The sequence below is a fragment of the Pyrgilauda ruficollis genome, unplaced genomic scaffold (genome assembly GCF_017590135.1).
Source record: "Pyrgilauda ruficollis isolate IOZ18807 unplaced genomic scaffold, ASM1759013v1 scaffold5, whole genome shotgun sequence".
Lineage (NCBI taxonomy): Eukaryota > Metazoa > Chordata > Aves > Passeriformes > Passeridae > Pyrgilauda > Pyrgilauda ruficollis.
In genome coordinates, this window is record NW_024526599.1 from 22173 (window position 1) to 40845 (window position 18673).

At 37.3% G+C, this 18673-nt stretch overlaps 1 protein-coding gene across 1 annotated transcript in view; it reads right to left on the bottom strand.

The window, feature by feature from the left end:
- The window catches only part of TBCK (TBC1 domain containing kinase), a gene marked incomplete at its 3' end in the record, with an annotated part of 47133 nt that overhangs the window by 21576 nt on the left and 6884 nt on the right, over positions 1–18673 (bottom strand). The window contains exons 4-7 of the mRNA XM_041479886.1: positions 3909–4023; positions 2344–2417; positions 1375–1516; positions 818–878 (exon numbers count right to left, since the gene is read on the bottom strand). Coding sequence (XP_041335820.1) covers positions 818–878; positions 1375–1516; positions 2344–2417; positions 3909–4023 — 392 coding nt within the window. The remainder of the gene's footprint in view (positions 1–817; positions 879–1374; positions 1517–2343; positions 2418–3908; positions 4024–18673) is intronic.

The following is an 18673-nucleotide window of genomic DNA, read 5'->3' on the forward strand; positions in this document are numbered from 1 at the left end:
CAACTTGAATTCATATTGAAGTATATGGAGATGCCTCAGGAAGCCTTGTTACCAAATCCCCAAAACAGTCAGACTTTCAGCACTCAAGCACTAGCTGTTGAATGAAAAAGATATTTCTCCTGAGAGCAATTAATTTTAACAGTATTGCTGTTTGCTCTGGATAATAATAACTTACTGGTAAGGCTTCAAATTGCAAACTCATGCCTTTCCTCTTCCCATGGTTTATACATAAACACTGCCAGAAATCAAGTTTTAAAGGCCACAAGGATAGTCCCACTTCTTGACTCATCTACATTAAGCCAAAATTCCACTTGTGCAGTGATGTTTTATAGTTTGAAGGTGAAACCAGGGACAAAAATCTGAGTTTACTCAAACACTTCTCATCTCTCTCTATTTCTTTCTTCCTATTTGAGTCCTGCTTCTCCCTGCTTGGCCATTACTACACAGGCACTGTAGGAGACAGTTTCCTTCAGTGTCATCAATTCCTAACTCATTTCAGAAACCTCCTGCAACACAAACCAACAAAAAAACCATGAAAATTACCATCATTCTTAAGAATGTTTTCTTGTCTTTTATTTTTCTTTAACAGTTTGCCCTTACTGTAATATACTGCCAGCTCTTCCCAAGATTTTTCCCTGGCATCCACCTCCATACTTTCCCTAGAGAAGCCACACACTGCAAATGCCTATTTAAATCTGCAGATGAAAGATGACAAAGGTAAAGTGCTTTAGGTCTGAGCATCATAAGCTGATTAGTCTGTAAAGCTCTAATCATAGAGCTGCTTGGAAATTTGAAAAATTGATTTTGTGCTACTTACCTAACATAAGTATAAACTTCAATCTTTCTGCTATCTCCAAACTCTGAAATAACTTTCTCCCCTAAAAAATAACGAAGTCAAATTACACTAGAATTTGAAAGAAACAGCTACTACATGAAATTTTTTAGATAACATTGTATATCTTTATACAGAACCAGTGAAATAAGCTTCTACATGTGAATTTTAGACATATCAAAACTATATGCAATAATAAAAAAAAACTTATTTACCCCAACTATGGCAGACACAGTTTCACATCATGATATAGCAAAAATGCATCACTGATAACTTCTCTTAAAGGGAACTGCCTTGGAGTCAAATTCTTTTGGCTCCACAGGTAGCTATCCTTCATGGTTAACACATATACCAAGCATCCCACATACCAAAATGCATCCTATTCCTTGAACAATCAGTACTGTCCAGGTAGGAATGCTAGCATATTCTGATATTTGGGCTTGGGTGATGGGCAGGGTGTCGCTAACCCCACTTCAAGAGCAATCAAGTTAATGAAACTATTCCCCCAGAGTCAAAATCAAGATAATTATTCTTTTACATACCACACACAGCTCAAATAATATTATGCCAAGAGACCACAGATCTGATTTAGGGCCAGAAGGCAGAGGCTTCTCACACTGGGTGTGATCACTTGGTTTGCCTACTCCCTGTGCAATTACTTCAGGTGCCAGATATGATGGGTACCTAGAAAGATGTAGCAACATGAGATACTATCCTTCTGTCCAAAAGGCATGACTTCCCATTACACAATCAGAATAATTTGGCATTCTGAGAAACCAGAATACTGCCTATTTTATTCAGTCAAAATCTACACATCACAGCAAAATTTCACTCCAGCATACTGTTTGCTACAGAGAAGGTCAAATCCCAATCACTAGCTCTGGTGTTTTGTGAAAGGAAACCTCAGCTTTCAAAGTGGTATATTTATATATCTTATGGAAAACAGAGATTGAGTTTCAGCATTAGGATATTAAATAAAATTTTAAAATCACTTAATATCACTTTTCTTTTTGTCAACACTTCAGTATAATACCTAAAAAGTATGCAATCATGTTTTGAAAGGAAACATCAGCTCAGTATTTAATTTGAAAACAACATGACACCTCACAAAATCAAAAAGTGACAAAAACCCCTTTGTAACTGTTTGTAATACAGTATGATCACTTGAAAATAAATCATAAAATTATAAAGAGACAGAAACATTACATTGGGGGGCAAGAGTGAAGCACTGATTATGCACTTTTCTAAGTTTGAAATTAGGAATCCAAGTCATAGGGAAGTGTTAGTATCTGAATGCAAATCTAGGGAATGAAGACTGACTGAATAAAGGGAATCACAGAGTTAGGCTAACATTGTACCCATTCTCTATTTTTCATTCATCTCACCTGGCCAGATGACAACCTCTTTAGTGACATTATCAGATGCCTCTGTATAAGGGGTGCTCTAAACATGATTTATTTCCTGAAAAATTAAGTCTGTGATATATTTGTATTGTGTAGCTACAACCTTACCCTATAGGAAAATCAACATCAACACCTTGAGCAGTCATGTGGTAGAGTCCAAATTTAGCCAATTTCACATGCCCCTGCAAAGGGAAAAAATAAATGATCAAGAGCAGCAGAATCCAACACTGGAAAAATCTATGTTTAAATTAAAAAAGTTAAAACAAAATTAAAAAAAAAAAAAGTCAAACTGTATTAGATGTCAGAGGACAGAAACCTATAAAAAACACCTTCTTACATTTCTGCCTCATCTATTATGCACTGCAAGTTAAAGATGTGTTTATTTCTAATGCTTTTACTTCTCAAGAGCATTAAGTAAATCACTTTGCTTGGAACACATCAGAACTTTTTAAGTTACAGCATTATGTTCAGTAAATTAAAAGGCTTAAATACTCCACTGAACATTTTTTTTGTTCGAAAACTTCAAAATCCTGTTTGACTTCTAGAACTCCCTAAACATGACCAATATTCCCTTAAATCTTCCATTTACCAGCCTTGATTCTGCAGATGTCCCATCAATTCATTACCATCCTGCTCTCCTTGAGAGTATCAATATGTATTTTAAACAAATAGTTTTTCCAGGTACTTACTTTTTATTTCTGAAGACAGAAAGCTAACACCAAAACAACAAAAATTAGGCACAGAAGTTAAACAAAGCCTTATTTCTGCTGAATATTGAATTACACTCAGCCAGCCTCCAGATGGTGCAACGAGAAGGCTACATCAGAAAGCTTTCAAAGGGCAGGGGAGAGCTTAGAAGTTTATTGTCTCACAGCCCTCTTCTGTTCTTTTATTGATTTTAGGAGTAGCTTAAATCCTAGAGTACCTTTGCATGTTAGAGCATTATTATGATTTTCATTTATCTACAAGCATATAAAAATATATATATTCCTTATTTTTGGTGTTCCTTATTTTTGTCCTCTCCTTTTGTTGCCTTCCAGGGAGAGGATCTAGTTATTCTACCAAAACTGAGTAAAAAAGGATTGACAGAGGAGTTATGCAGATAAGTTAAACTCTTTAGCTGCTGGTTCTGATGATGAAACTGCTCTGAGGACACCATTAGCTATTAATTTCTCTCAGATTTTATGACCAGAAATTGTATTCCTCTCTGCCAATTCAATAGTCTGTGGACAGAATTGACAGATATTTACATTTGAATAATTTAACATGAACAAAAAAATATCTTGGTATCTTAAAAGGCAAGTATCATATCACCATGGAACACAAGGAATATTAGTGACAGTTAATTAGCCATAGGAAGTATTCTTCTATTCAAATAGCTAGGAAGATCTTTTAAGTAATTAATGATGAGAAATAGACTTAGATGACCACTTTGAGAAGGGAGATAAAGAGTGGTTTGGGATAGAATAGAAAAATAAATTTGGCAATACATTTCAAACTTAGGAAATGAGGGAAAATCTTAGCTAAAAAAAAAAATAAACAAAACCAACAACTTTCCAGATCTGCATTTTTTTCCCCAATGAAAGGACTGTGACTGTCCAGTCTCCACCTATGACACAGCACAGCACTTGTTAGCAGCAAACAACCCCACAGATTTATTCCTGTAGCTGTACCTTTCGATCCAAAAGAATATTGCAAGGGGAGAGTGCTCGGTGGACCATTCCATGCTTATTCATGTATTGCAAACCTTGCAAAACCTCATATGCTATGCATAAGATCCTTGAAGAACTGAAAAAAAACCAAACAAACCAAAAACATGGTATAGTGAATGTTTTCCTTTTTAATCTCTAAAAATGTAATGTTCCACAGCTATTCCAAACAAAAGTGAGACATTTACAATTCCAGAACAGTTTAAGGGATCAGCATTGAATATGGTGGGGTATGTTCAGTGCCATACACACATCTCCTCAAAATCCCACAACTAGGTCTCTTCACTCTGAACTGGTCTTTAGGAAGTGTAGAAAATGCTGACAAAGTGTAAAACACTCTCTTCAATAGAAACTCACCTAATCAGGAAAAAAAAAATCTCAACCCTCCCTTGCTTTTATTTGCTGTTCTTAAGTCTCCTACTGAGGAAAAAAAAAAGTTCACCTGAACAAATGGTTTTTAAAACTCAGATAGTAACTAGAGCTTATTCAGAAGACAGCAGAGAGTCCTAACTAGCTCATACGTATAGTCTTCAATCATCTCAAAATCTAAAAAAAAGGGGGGTAAAAAAAGCAGAAAAACTGCATTTTTAGCACATTTTGTTTCACAATCTGGGAAGTATCAAACTTAGCATCTTTGCAGAGAAACAACAAAGCTTACCATGCAAAACATTTTGACATATCTATGTATTTGGACAAAAGTTACCATTTCCTCTATAGACTGACAGCCTTAAAGAGGAATTTCTGTGAATAACTGATCAGGAATTTGTACAGATCATTATAAAAGGCTTACAAAGTGCACTCTAAATAAGAGCAAAAGGCACAGATCTCATATCACCTAGAGAGATTCCATTTAACTTCCTACTTTTCTCATTCTGTTCACTACCCCTAAGCCATTTCAGGTATTTTTGGTAACTTTCTCTCTGCAGGCACTGGTTTACACAACATCAAAAAATCAAAGCATATCTACTTATAAAGACCTAACCCACCCACAAGTTAAATACACCACAGCATCACTCTGTATTAGCTGTGTACCTTTCATCTCAGTCATTTTTGGGCAGAAATATGAACATGGTAAAAAAAATTACTTTACAAGTGAGCTTTCTTGTATACTTTTTTGTCTTCAATGCAAATACTAGTGATAATGGTGACAAACAGAATCCACTCTCTCATTTTCTGCTCAGTTTTGCAAAACAAGACATGGAAAATAAATGATGGAATATTCATGTTTCAAGTAAGGAAACAATTGCATGTGAACAATTAGTAAATCATGAGGTATTCTAGCCTAAACATTGTTTCTGTGTTAAAAAGTAAAAGTAAATATGGAATATTAAAAAGCCAGAAGTAAGAATTAATACAAGTTAAATTTGGTGGCCATTTGCTGGAGGCAGACAGTGTGCTCTGCTGGCACCAGGGGGCCTCAGCCACTCATTTATTCTCCATGTTCTCTTGCAATTCATTAAAAAAAAAAACCCAGAACCTGAGTAAATACATGAAAATACTGCTTTGGGATTCTTTGCTCTTCAGGATAAACCCTTCTTGCCATTACAACGACCAGGAACACAGGAGTGGTAACTATTTTTCAATGTGCATTCCATGCTCAGTGCTCTTAGACCCTTGATGCCATGCTGCTGGGCAGAAGTGTTGAGCTAAGTACCTCCCACTGGTCCTTCAGCAGAGAGGGAACTCTGTATACCAAGCTCTGCATTGTGCTGCTGCACCTTGTGTAGCTCTTCTTTATTAGGAAAAATGCACTGTGTGGTCAAAATCCATGAGATTTGCATTTAATCCCAAAGGGTCTGACAACTCCACTTACTGCTGCTGTCAAGCCCAAGAGATTTCTCTCCTTTATTCTCCCCAAGGCCAAGCTCAGCAGATGTTCCCAGCCTCACTGCAGACCCCTACCAAGGCTGTCCCCTTGCTTCAGTGGGTCTCAGCTCCATCCCAGTTTCTACAGCCACTGTCAACACTGCAAGCATTGCATTAGCCTTCAGCAAATGCAGAAGGTACACTCATAAAGCTGCTTCCAGGCTGCAGTGAAACTTGACTTTTAAAAAGCCCCTGTAAACAGGAAAAGAAAATGCTGTTCAAAATGAGGAGGAAACTTACAAAAATCCAGTGTTGGTGGCAAGCTCTGAGCAGATTCAGAAACTTATTTGCCAATTAGCTGGAAGTCTGTTTTTCAATAGACTAGCTACTTTTGATCTGCAATAAATGTAGCCCTGTTTAACTACTGGGCCTCTTGTACAGCAAAGGTATCAGCACCCTCCTTTAGCAGGAGGTAGAGAAAAGAAAAACAATAGCAAAAGTGCTAGAAACAACACAGGAGATGAAGTGGCCAAATATAAGTGTGGCAGGTTTGACACCAATCACACCATGGACCTAAGGAGCGCCATAATGGCAGCTGTGTGGCATGAAGCAGCCTCTTCATCTCAGCAAATGATGATCATGGCTGTGACTTTATATTACAGTAAAACAAATCACTCTTTACTTGCCCTGCTTAAGGCAATACTGTAGAATGCAGCAAGCAAAAGTGTGAGATGCACTGGTGTTTCCTAGCTCTTCCAACAAGACTTGTTTTAAGGTTATTTTCCTCTCCACCAGCAAGAAAAGAAACAGAAAATCCTTTGCAAAAGGAACATATGTTCAAGAAGTTGTCTGCATTTTAATCCTTAGTCTGGATACCAAAAAATCTATTCAGCTGTAGCCTAGTCAGCCAGGCCTCTGAACAGGGGTTCTCTTCAAAAGAGAGGATTGCACACAGGTATAAAATCAAATCTCCTGGTTTGGAGAAGAGTCAGCTATGAAAAGAGGTCATTTTGTGTTCCTTCACACTAGAAATCATGAATTAAAATACTAAAGATTAAAACTAATTCCAGATTTAGGGCATATAAATTGAATGCATAGAAAAGGAAGCACTAAGGAGAACTGTATTCCCCCCTCAGATCCATCCTGTAAGCAGGACAAGAAAAAAAACTCTAGTTTTTTTTAGAAATAAAGTTGATATGAGCAAGTTCAGCCAGCAGTACAAAATCCAGCATGGTTAAGAGAGGCATGTGCATGGCATTTGTGGGTGGAGAGAAAAGGGAAGTCGACTTAAAAACCCACAAAAAGGAGGATTGTTTTATTACCTCCAGAACTTGTCAGACCAAAAGCTATACCAGACAAATGACTAATTTCCACACTGTAATAGTACACAGGTGGCTGCACTGTGCCTTTACCAAAAACATTAACTTTTCCACTTAGCGGCCAGCCTAATCTCCAGTCTATTGAATTCTTACTGTTAAGGACACGAAAACATTTTCTGGAAGTTTATTCAGGAATAATGAACCTAACCTGTCAGGAAACAGATGGTTTAGCAGAGTTTCAATCTCTTGTGGTTCTGCAAACCCACTGATGAAATAAACTGATTGCTTTGGAGACTGTTGTCACTTTTTACATTCAGACAGGTTGGGTGGGGAAGAAAAGTTTCTTAGTGCACCCACTATGCTCCTCGATCTGAATGAGAACAGCTTCTGGGCCAGGATGAAAGGCAAAGTACCAGAAGAAGTTGGTATACCCAGAGTCCTACCTTTTTCAAAAGGATCAGATTTTAGCAGAGAGAGTGAGAAAGATGAATTATCAGCAACAAAGTGAAGACAATAAGCCCTGAAAATAATCAGGGGATTGGAGAGCTAAGAGTGAGCATACTCACCCAGTAGGGACTGAGCAGCACGTGGGAAGAAAAAGCTCACGAGAACTGCCCAAGCCACAGGTCAACATAAACACAAGATCAAACAAAATAATTGCTTTATTTAGAAATCAAAAACTTTATGACAAAAATGTGGTATGCTGAATTCCTGCTAAAACAACCCAACAATATTACCTATGTATTATTCAGTTTAAGTGGCTATTTTTTAAATTGTGGTTTGTGATAAATGGCAATGATAATGCAGCTGCTTGTAGAAGTGGGAACTGGACTCCAAGATAGGCTGCTCTAGGAACAAACAATTTATTGCAATGAATTATTTCCATTTTAGACAAAATTACTGGTCTTCCAAATCCTAAAAATAGTCATATTAGCTCAGACCACAAATTATTTCAGACCACTATACTTAAAAAAAAAAAAAAGGCAGGCAGATGCCTAGGAGAAAGGGAATACAGAGCAAGCACATATGAAATTTTGCTATTTTCCTGGCTTCCAACTTCTTCTAATCCAAGATTTCTTCTGGGTGAAACAAAAGTTTGCCTCCTAAGCATCATGTCTGGTAATATCATCTACTAGATCCTGTGGCATTCCACAGTCATCAAGAATTCTGTTAGTAAAATATCCTTGCTATTTCACCATTGCTTGACTTTGGAGCAGGAAAAGCAATTGTGGAAAAATGTATTTGACAGCCAGCAGCATGGTAGTTGCTGCATACACCACAGACTGCTGAAGGGAAAATAAAAACTACTTCATGCATGACATATTGAATACTGAAGAACAAGAGGACTGCAGATCACACAGTTGGAAATCAGAGACGGGTGGGGTCAGGAGGCTTGACTTATTAAACTGTCTGACCAAAAAAATTCCAACATGAGAAAAGAAACAATGAAGAGATGAATTTTCAGCATTCATGTCAATATCATGGAAGTTACAGGTTCTCACAAGTTTCTCTCCCTCCAGTTTAAAGGGAAATCAATGCCAATCCACACACAAATTCACTCCATTATCTTTAAGAGAAGTGCATTCATGACATTAACTGAAAATGCATCTTCTCTTTTTTCAGTGCTACAGTAACATATGAAAAGAGTAATTGGGTAGCTCAAAACATCTTCCTGTCTTCTTACTGTGTCCTGTCCTACCTTCTATACTACATCATCTCCCCTTTTGATGCAGAAGAAGCTATTACAGTGTTGGCAATCAGTCCATAGTGATTGTGCTGGTTGTGCAATAATTAATTTTTGGTGAAGAATGTGGGCATTAATCCCACTACCTCTCATAGGAGCACTGGCATCTGGCCAGTGTCAACCCATCACATTTATGTACCTGTGCAGCAGGACAGGAGCAAAAACAGCAGGCTGGAGCAAAATCTTGATGAAAGGAGAAATATTTCTGGCTGTTAAAAATATATTTGTGGTATTTTTAACTGGTTATGGCCAATTGTAAATTTAATATCCTTTTATGCTTTTGTATCAGTCAACACAGAGCACCCAATCCAGTTTTTAGAAGGAAGAAAGCTGTGCCTGGAAAGTACATTCAGTACTTAATGGACCATTTTGAATAAGAATGTTTCATCAAGTGAAGTGAACAGAGGCCCTACCAGAATCTGAAAACAAAACAGGACTGGTATCAGAAAGCAAGCCTCCTCATCATCTACTTAACTGCACAGCGTCCTGTAATTTTGTAGGTACTAGAGATGTGTATGTAGGTTAGTACTAAGTCATGTTTATTCAGTGGAGTGGCAATTTAAGGAAAGAGGAAATCGATAACAAAAACTGGAACCAGAATGATTTTGACTTCTCTTAGGAAGGCAGAGCAAGAGCAAACACAGTAGGAGTATGCTGATGATACCATGTTTCTGCGTTTCTCTTTCCTCAGACTTACCGCTCACAGGAACATACACTGCAATGCATGCTTAAATAAGTCCTTCATTAAATCTGTGCACCTTGTTCTAGCATTGACATATTTCTATAAAAAGTAAACTCTAAAGGAAGAGAACCTCAACAAGCAGAAGCCTTAAGAAGCTTGTAGCACTGATACACAGGAGTGAAAACATGGGTTCCTCTCCCAAAGCAGAGTGTCAGACAGGGTCTGCCCTGAGGAAGCACACCAGAGCAACACAAACCAGCAACGTCATCAATCACCATCCCTGAACTTGTGAAACTAATACACATTTGGAATCCAGGAAGGAGATTCATCACAAAAAATTGCGTCTGTTCAAAGTGAAAGGGAACCAGGTTGTGAACAGATGTAATGTTTCTGAACTCATAAAAGTGACAATATTTCAATACAAGCAAAACTATAAAACAAAGAAAATGACATTTGCAGTTAGTTCCATTACTGCCAACAATGTGGATAGACTGGTTAGAAGTGGTGTGGCCAAATGGTTCAGCAAAGGATAAAGTTTGGGTATAATCCCAGCTGAGACAATCACTACACTGACCTCAAGAAAGCCACCTGACCTCCTTATTCCTCAATCAACCAGCTGGAAAACTGGATAAAAAGCAGAAGTGGGTTGAAAACCAGATGTGCAGATAAATTGGGTCTTCCTGGGTAAATAAATTACAAAATACCCTATACAGAACATAAAGAGTTTGATGCAGGTGGGAATAGTTTATTTAGCACTTTATTATGTGTTTGATTAAAAAAATGGCACTGGGGACCAAGATTGTAAACACTGCCAATTTACTTGGAAATGCATTCACATTACCAGAATGAAATGAACTGGAAAGGAATGCAAAAAACAGAAAAAGACACACACACACACACACACACAAAAGAATTTTATAGACAGAGTCCTCAGAAGTCTCTGACTCATTCACAAGGTTATTTCACACAGGATATCTTCAACAAGTTCATCGCTCACCTGAGGAAACTCAGAAAGCCCTTTCATTCCATTTTTAAAATTCTAAGCTGCAAGCATGACTTTAAAAGCAACACAGATGATGTTAAACTTTTATGAAGGACTCAACTTGTAATGTATGATAAAAGTCCATGAAACAATAGATGAAGGCAGAGATAAAGAAGAACTTTATATACAGAGCAGATTGAATACAACAATTTTATCAGACCGGTGATTTTTCAGATCATTATCACTTTGAATGATTTAAGCCATACACCAAAAATTTTCAAACACTGCACCTTAATTCCTTTTGGACATCCAGCATTCATCTCAAAAAAAAAAGAAGAGGAAATGAAAAAAGTAGTTTTGAAAAGTAAGTACACCTTATAAAGTGGTACTTTAATGAAACTTCTGGTGCCATCCTGTTTAATGCACAGAACGGGAAAGACAATCCACATTCCTAGTTTTTGATCTTGCTCCTGATTAACTTCTAAACTTTTTTAGCCTCAGCTAGCTCAGATGTAAAACATATTTACATTGGTCCAACTTTACATTGGACCAAAAAGTGCAATGAAATAAATGATTTGAATTACTAGATACAAAAATTAGGTAAAGTAGCTCTGATTTAAAACCCGATCAGAGACTCAGCATTCTTACCACTGACTATACACTCTGAGTAACATAACAGAACTAGATGCACAGGTGACAATAAAAGAACAAGACCTAACATGGAGGAAAAACAAGACAATGACCTCAAAATATACAATAAAGAAATAGCTTCAGTAGCATTATACACACGTACCATATGTCACAAGGCCAAAATTTCATTGAAGAAAACAACACATCTCACATTCTGCTCTCCTCCAAAAGGAGTGATCTCATAAAAAGTAGTAGAATTAAGATCACTTGAAGTCAGACCTCCAAAAAGCTTTTGCTTTCTTTTGGACTCCTCTGAACAAATGCATGTACCTTTAAAAAGCCATGCATTATGATTGATACTCCATCAATTCTCCCTGCTGCAACTGAGGGCAAGGTATTGATCTGACATTTTAAGATCATAGGAGTGCTTTCTCCCATTTGAGGCTAGAATGTACAACTGCATATTTTATTTTCTTTTTAAGGAAGACCCTTATCTATGGCATGAGAATAGAGTTTTACTTAACATCAGCCATACCAACTTTCTCCTCCACACTGCAAGAGAAGTGATGGATCCCTAACTTTATCATACAAGGAGATAGATTCCCTCATTCTTACTGTGGTGTGATCAGAAAAACCCGATCAATTAAAAATTTAAAAAGAAAATCTGAAAATAAAGGGTAACTATTGATGCAGTTAACATTGTTACAGCTGTGTGGCAGTATAAACTGAACTGACAGCTCTAGAAATCATGAGTAGTTATCAATAAACAATGGTCTCCTTGCAGTCAGACAGGATCATTTTTAAAAAACTAATTTCTGTTGGCATCTCTATGAAAGGATTAAGCATTATTAACAAGCCATTTAATTAAAACCCCTTCTCCCCCATTTAAAAAAAATCCAACAGAACTTTTAAAGCTATGAACAAATCTTGCAACACTGTACAGATCTTCTGAAGCCAGGCACTCTATGTAAATTATATGTTGCAACAGTGTTACTTTAACAAATAACATGGTCATAACATAATTAAAAAAGAAATATAAATATCTAAGGTCAAAAGCCTACCTAGGTATGTTTTAGTGTTCAGCTCAAAAAATCTGGATCCCTGTATCAATAGTATAGGCATTGCTAAAAAGTTAAACAGAACGGGAAGTTTCAAGAAGAACAGCCTGCAAATTCAAGTGATCAAAGGGACTTTACAACTAGGCCAATAAGCAGTGGTGCTGCTAGGAATTTCACAGTTAACAACTGATCTGGCAAAAGCTGCTAGGAAGTACATCACTTTGATCTATAAACCAGTACACATCATCACAGGAAACACCTATCTGGAGAGGTAACCACAAACTTACATGTAGACAAAGCAGATGCCTGTGACTATAAATTAGGAATTTATCCATCACCATACAATTAATACTAAATTTTCTTCAAAGTGACAAGAGAAATGTGATGACCAAAGGGGGAAATAGAGAGGGCTGCAGTTGCATGTAGGAGAAATCCACACACCAAAATTTGTGAAACTAAAGGGCAAGAGAAGCAGAACCAACTCTAAATATGCAATACTCCCAAATACATAGGAAGGATGACTGGCAAAACATAAAATAAGCACTACTGGAAGTACAGCAAATCCCACTTTGCAGAAGCTGGACAGTGCTGATTACATAAAAATATCAGGCATTAGATAACAGCAGAATAAAGACCAGTTCATGCTTCACTTGAAGAGCTCTCAAACTTTACCACCTCTACTTTTAAGAACCACCAAGGGCCACAGCTGCCACTGTGGACTGCACAGCACCAGTCCTGTGGTACTGGATACTCACAGCTAATTTACAGTAAGTATCAGTTCTGTGTACAGAGTGAAGAGTAACAATATGCACAAGCTAACCTTTAGTAAGATGTATACTGCTAATGAATTAGTGAAACCTTAAAACTAGCCTGATCTGCCAGCCTTCTAAACACTCCCATCACAACAGTGTCCAATGCCCTGGTACATGTTTAGTTACACACCCAAGAAGAGAATATCCATATGCAGCGAAGAAACAAATCTCAAACCACAATGACGATAGAGATGTTTGCAGGCATATCAATGCATCTAAATAAAGCAGCTGTCTGATCCCTAATCAGTGACAAATGCTCCCTCGAAGACATTGCTCAGTAGTCCAAAAGCAAGAACTTGCACTTAAGAAAAAAAAATCCCTTTCTAGAAGGATGCACTGCAAAGCAAGTCTAACAAGTGCTCTTTCTTTTTTTTTTTTCTTCTTTCTAGAAGCAGGATGAAGTGTCAAACACTGCATTTTGTTAGAATAACCATATACTAACCACATCTTGTTCTCACAGTCTACAGCAATATTTATGCTAAACACAACTATCATAAATCAACATTAGGATTAATAATGTGCTTTAAATCCCCTAAGATTTGCACAGTACAACTTTGACATTTGGGTTTTCAGCCATTAGCTCATTAGTACTAATTTGTTCATTAATGCAGAATGGAATTTTAACATGATCCTTACACAGGATTTCTTCCTTGCAGAAATATCTTTGCAGGATGAAGCCATCCTCCCGCTGAGGATGGTGTTTTTTCTGTTTAAAACTCAACATTCTCTTTCACTAGAAACTGTAGACTCAAAACTCTCCAGTACTTTTGTTCTCAATTAACTCAGCATAAGTCATCTTCTGTTTAAGATCTTTAATACTGCTTTTAGCACGGAAATCTGTATGAAGTGTCTACAAGGAACTACAGAAAAAGAACAGTTGAACAAAAGGTTGAAATCATCAAACAGACTTTATATTGTCATGGTCTAAGCCCAGCTGGAAATTAAGCACCATGCAGTCACTTACTCAACCTCCCTCTCTCCCCCCACCGCAGTGGGTTGGGAAGAAGAATCAAAGTAAATCTTGTAGGCTGAGATAAAATTAGCGGCATAATTGACAATAAAGTACAATACAGTAATAATAGTAAATGATAATAATATTGCTAATGAAATGGGAAAACCCAGTGATGCACAGTGCAATTGCTCACCAGCCACTGACCAATGCCAGGCCCCCTTCCCAGACCCAGGCTGGCCTCCCCTCCAGGGAACTGCCCCAGCTGATGCTGCCCATGATGTGGTGTGGAACACCCCACTGGTCAGTTTGGGTCACCTCTCCCAGCTTTGCTCCCTCCCAGTTTCTTTTGTGTACCTCCTCACTGGCAGAGCATGAGCCAAGGAAAAATGTCCTTGGCTCAGGATAAACACGGCATAGCAAAAACCCAAAACATCAGTGTTATCAACACCATTCTCATTCCGAATCCAAAACATGTAGTGGAACAGCTACTGAAAGGAAATCAACTCTACATTAGTTGAAATCAGGACAATTACATACAGCTATCATATCCACATTTTAATAGCAAGAGGCAGACACTACCAAGCTCAAAGAGTAGGATTCTTCACTTTTTTCCCCCCCCAGGAGACAAGAGAAGAAACAAGCATGCACTCACTGTTATGTTTCACATATAAGGAGGAGACACATATGTGTTCTGAAATGTCCTTGTGCTGCCATCAAACAGTGCAGCCAAACATGCAAGCAAAGAATTTGGTTCCATACCTAAAATGATCAATAAAACATCTCGAGGAACAATGTTCACCTCTAATGCCTCATGCAAGCTGCACCCCTTTTCCATTCCAAACAATTGTTTTCTTGTGAGAGTACAGGCAATAATAGGAGACAACCTATGCTAAAAGGAATGCTACAGGAAGATTTGCAGTCAGGCTAAACATTACTTACAAAAATAAACCAGTGATTCTATAAGAAGAAAACCATAATTAGACAATATATAAACAATTCCAGACTAACAGATAATCTTTCATCATACCTTTGCAAGTAAAGCATTATCAAGAAAGTAAAGAAAAAGCCTATAGACACTAAATGTCCAAACTACAGAACTTCACACATGCTTAGGGGAAACAAAAAGCCTTTGTTTATTAATGCTACTTCATTTTACTGTTACATAATTTATCCTTGCCAAATTCAGCCTTATTGTGATATACGGATTTCTCATCTGAAATTCCAACACAGACTTGATTCAAAGCAGAATACACTCCGCCCATGAAGCTCTGCTCATATGCAGCTCTTCAAGTCAAATAATGTAAAACCTTCGGCCTTTTGATGACTTGCACCTGTTTTACAAACATTTTTGAAGAATGCAGAGATACTCAGAAATTGTTTTCCTCCTCATCTAATAACTTCTGTACCACAGTCTCACTCCAAGTTTGCCAAAAGCACACTAAAACCAAAGATGGCATGAAGAACTCTAGTCCAATCAGTGAACAGACAACTGTTTAATACAGCCAAATAAAATGTACTCATCCAAATCCATCAGATCATGTTTTCTCCAAACTAGTAAACAGCTGCAGACACAGTCTGCTTCCCATCAAATGTTCCATGTATAACAAACTATACCTTGTATCTGATGGTTCACTAGTAATTTTTCAATACCATGACTTTCAAAACATATGACAGCTATATTTTATTGAAGAAAGGAATGGACTTAGACCGTCCAAGCCACAAATTGAAGACCAATCCAGAAACTGTACTGTAGGTGCCAAAAGTCTGCTGAATGTCAGTATTTTCTGGCATTTTTATTGTTATGAATAGAAGTGCAGACCAACTTCTTCAAAGAAGAAACACACTTGAAGTATGACAGAAAAGGAAATGCTCACAACTCCTTTTATAACAGCACAGGAGCAGAGAAAATAACTCCTTTAACACTGTCTGGAAAAGGTATCTCAAAGGAGTAGTTGGAAATGTGTTTAAAAGATGGAGAACCTTAAAGATAAATGTACATCCTACATTCTGGTCTTTGGTAGCAACACTAACAACTAGCAACTTGGAAAAAATAAAATTTTGATTGCCATTTTAGTGAGACAGTTAAAGTATAAAACATCTACCCATCATAATTTTTTGAGACTTATTTTCAATTCATTCACAAGAAAAAAATCCTTGTATGCACAGGAAGACAAAGGAAACCAGCTAGACTGAGACACATTTTCAAATCTCTGAACAGCAATAAACCACTGTGAGCTTAAATCAGGTATTCACTATTTCTGTGTGACTGTACATAAATTCCCAGCCTTTAAAACATTTAACTGACTCCTGAACATACTTCAGAGATCTGATTTTGCACTAGTGTGACTATTATAAACTGAAATTAAGTTCATCCTTTCAGTGAGCACAACAAAAAACAGGATACTAAATTGAGAATATGCAAACAGGAAACAACGACCTGGACTACAATCTCTCTCAGGGAAGACAGTGGGCAGCAGTCTGGTGAAAAATGGGAGATCAATGCCTAAAATTCTTATCCTATATCAATGACTAAAATTCTAATCCTACCCTTATCATACCCTCTTATCCATGATTGCAGCCTGAATTTCCTGTTGCACACAACTCCAAAAGAGCTTCCCTGCTGTTACTGAGATGCCCAATGGAAGCACAGTAAAGAAAATTTGGATTAATGCCACTTTTAGAAGCATTAACTGCAGTTACTATGTCCACATGACTATCCTCTGAAAAAAAAACAACCAAAACACAAGAGAGCTGTAATAAATTCCTTTTCAGTACCTGCTTACCTGTGGTAAGAATTGTGAAAAGCTGACACTCATTTCTTCCCTTTGAGAGTTCTTGAAATTTACCTGATAAGAGTTCTTATAGCAGAAGGGAACATTTACCTAAGAAGAGTTTTTATAGCTTATTCCAGGATCCCAAATATGCAACACTCAAAGCAGAAAATAATCTGACCATAAATTACCAAACACTTACTTGCTCTAATCTTTGAAAATGAAGTTGAGCATGTTACCTTTGAGGAAATGACAAACGATCTCTGCAATTCCTGGGGACTGCTGACCCAGTATTGTTAGGTAATTAATGAATTCATGAATATGTCACAACTCTGATTTCTAGCAAATGTTTGATGGTATGCTCAGTAAAACGACTTTCTGCACTGTGACAGAACACAGCAGCAAACACTTGAAGCTCTGATTTCCAGTATTTGGCCCCTACATGCAGCTGATTTATTAGAATTAGAAAACCGGGGGAAAGTCTGAAGATAACTGAAGAAAGAACATAGCTACATTTCTTTTTTTTTTAAAATATAATGCATATATTAAGGAATGTATGCTACACCTGATGCATGACTTCAGCAAAGATTAACTGCAAATAACTACCAAACAGCTGTATGGCCTGTTTTCCAAAATGTATAGAAACATAGACTGTCCATAATGTAATGTCTTGAATTTCAGCACTGACATAATAGAAGATTTCCTGCTGACTTCACATCAGCTTGTAGTACAGGTGCAAAGAACTTAGGTTACTGACAAGCATAAGGAAAATTAATCTAGAAACCAGAGGAGCAGTTTCTCACATTCCATAAGCAGTTTCAAAAATTAATTGCAATAGCACACGCATCAGCTCCGGATGTGTAGCCAGCTATGCTATCACTGACCAATGGAATCAGAATTCATAAAAAAGCCAAATATTTCCTCCTAAGGTAATTGATATAGACAGATCACATAACTAATAAGTGGGAATTGGTCCTCCCAACTTATCTCTGGAAGTTTCTGGGTCTCCATAGGAATAAAAAATTCTGGTTTCATAAAAAAATAAAAGGAAAAGGAAAATGTCAATCTTGCAAGAAACATCATTTGAAGTGAACATAATTTATCCTTTAGCTATTACTGCAAAAACTGTAATTCACAGTAGATGAAACATTAATGTGTCTAAAATCTGCGGATACACATACAGGCTATATTGTAGCCCTTATCCTCAAGTGTTACAACACCCAGAAGAAATCCCAAGTGGCTCATTAAAAGAAAGACCTAATAGTAGAACAATTTACTACAGCAAAAACTCTCTCAAGACAAGAGGAAAAAATAAAGCCAGGCTTTGTGCAACTATATTAAACAGAGCCACAGCCCAAAGAGCTGAACTAACATCACAAACGAAGGAAGTAACTTCTTTCAGCACACCAAAACCTGAAGTTGCATACCTTACCAGCCTATCTAAAAAGATCAAAAAAGTCTTTCTGGAGGCTTCAAAAGACATGCTAGTATAAAAGGGTAAAATCATGTGCATATAGAGCACATCTGCTATCTGAGGAAGTTTTGAAAGGGAATCTACATAAGTATACTGCATCAAGCAATTCAAAGCAAATTAAAACAGCTACATGGAAGCCTTCTCCAAAACAGTCTAGAAGGAAGCAGGCAGTCTGGGCTGCTTCTCATCTGACACCAAGACACACGTGCTCAAAGAACAGTGTGAGAACTACATAAATAAGGAATGAAAAGAGCTCCCGACACTTCATCTGTTTCTGGAATTTTGCACAACAGGAATCTGATGCAAAACTTTGTGAAGAACAACAACATATATCACACATGAAAAACCCTTTAGACCTAATACCTCTTTATCTTAAGAAAAAATGGAAGCTGTATTTCCCTAACATTCCTCAAGCCACAGCCCTCTGCAACACACACTGTCATACAAGTCCAAGCTCACAAAATGCTAACACAAACACAGGGCATATTATCTGACATCT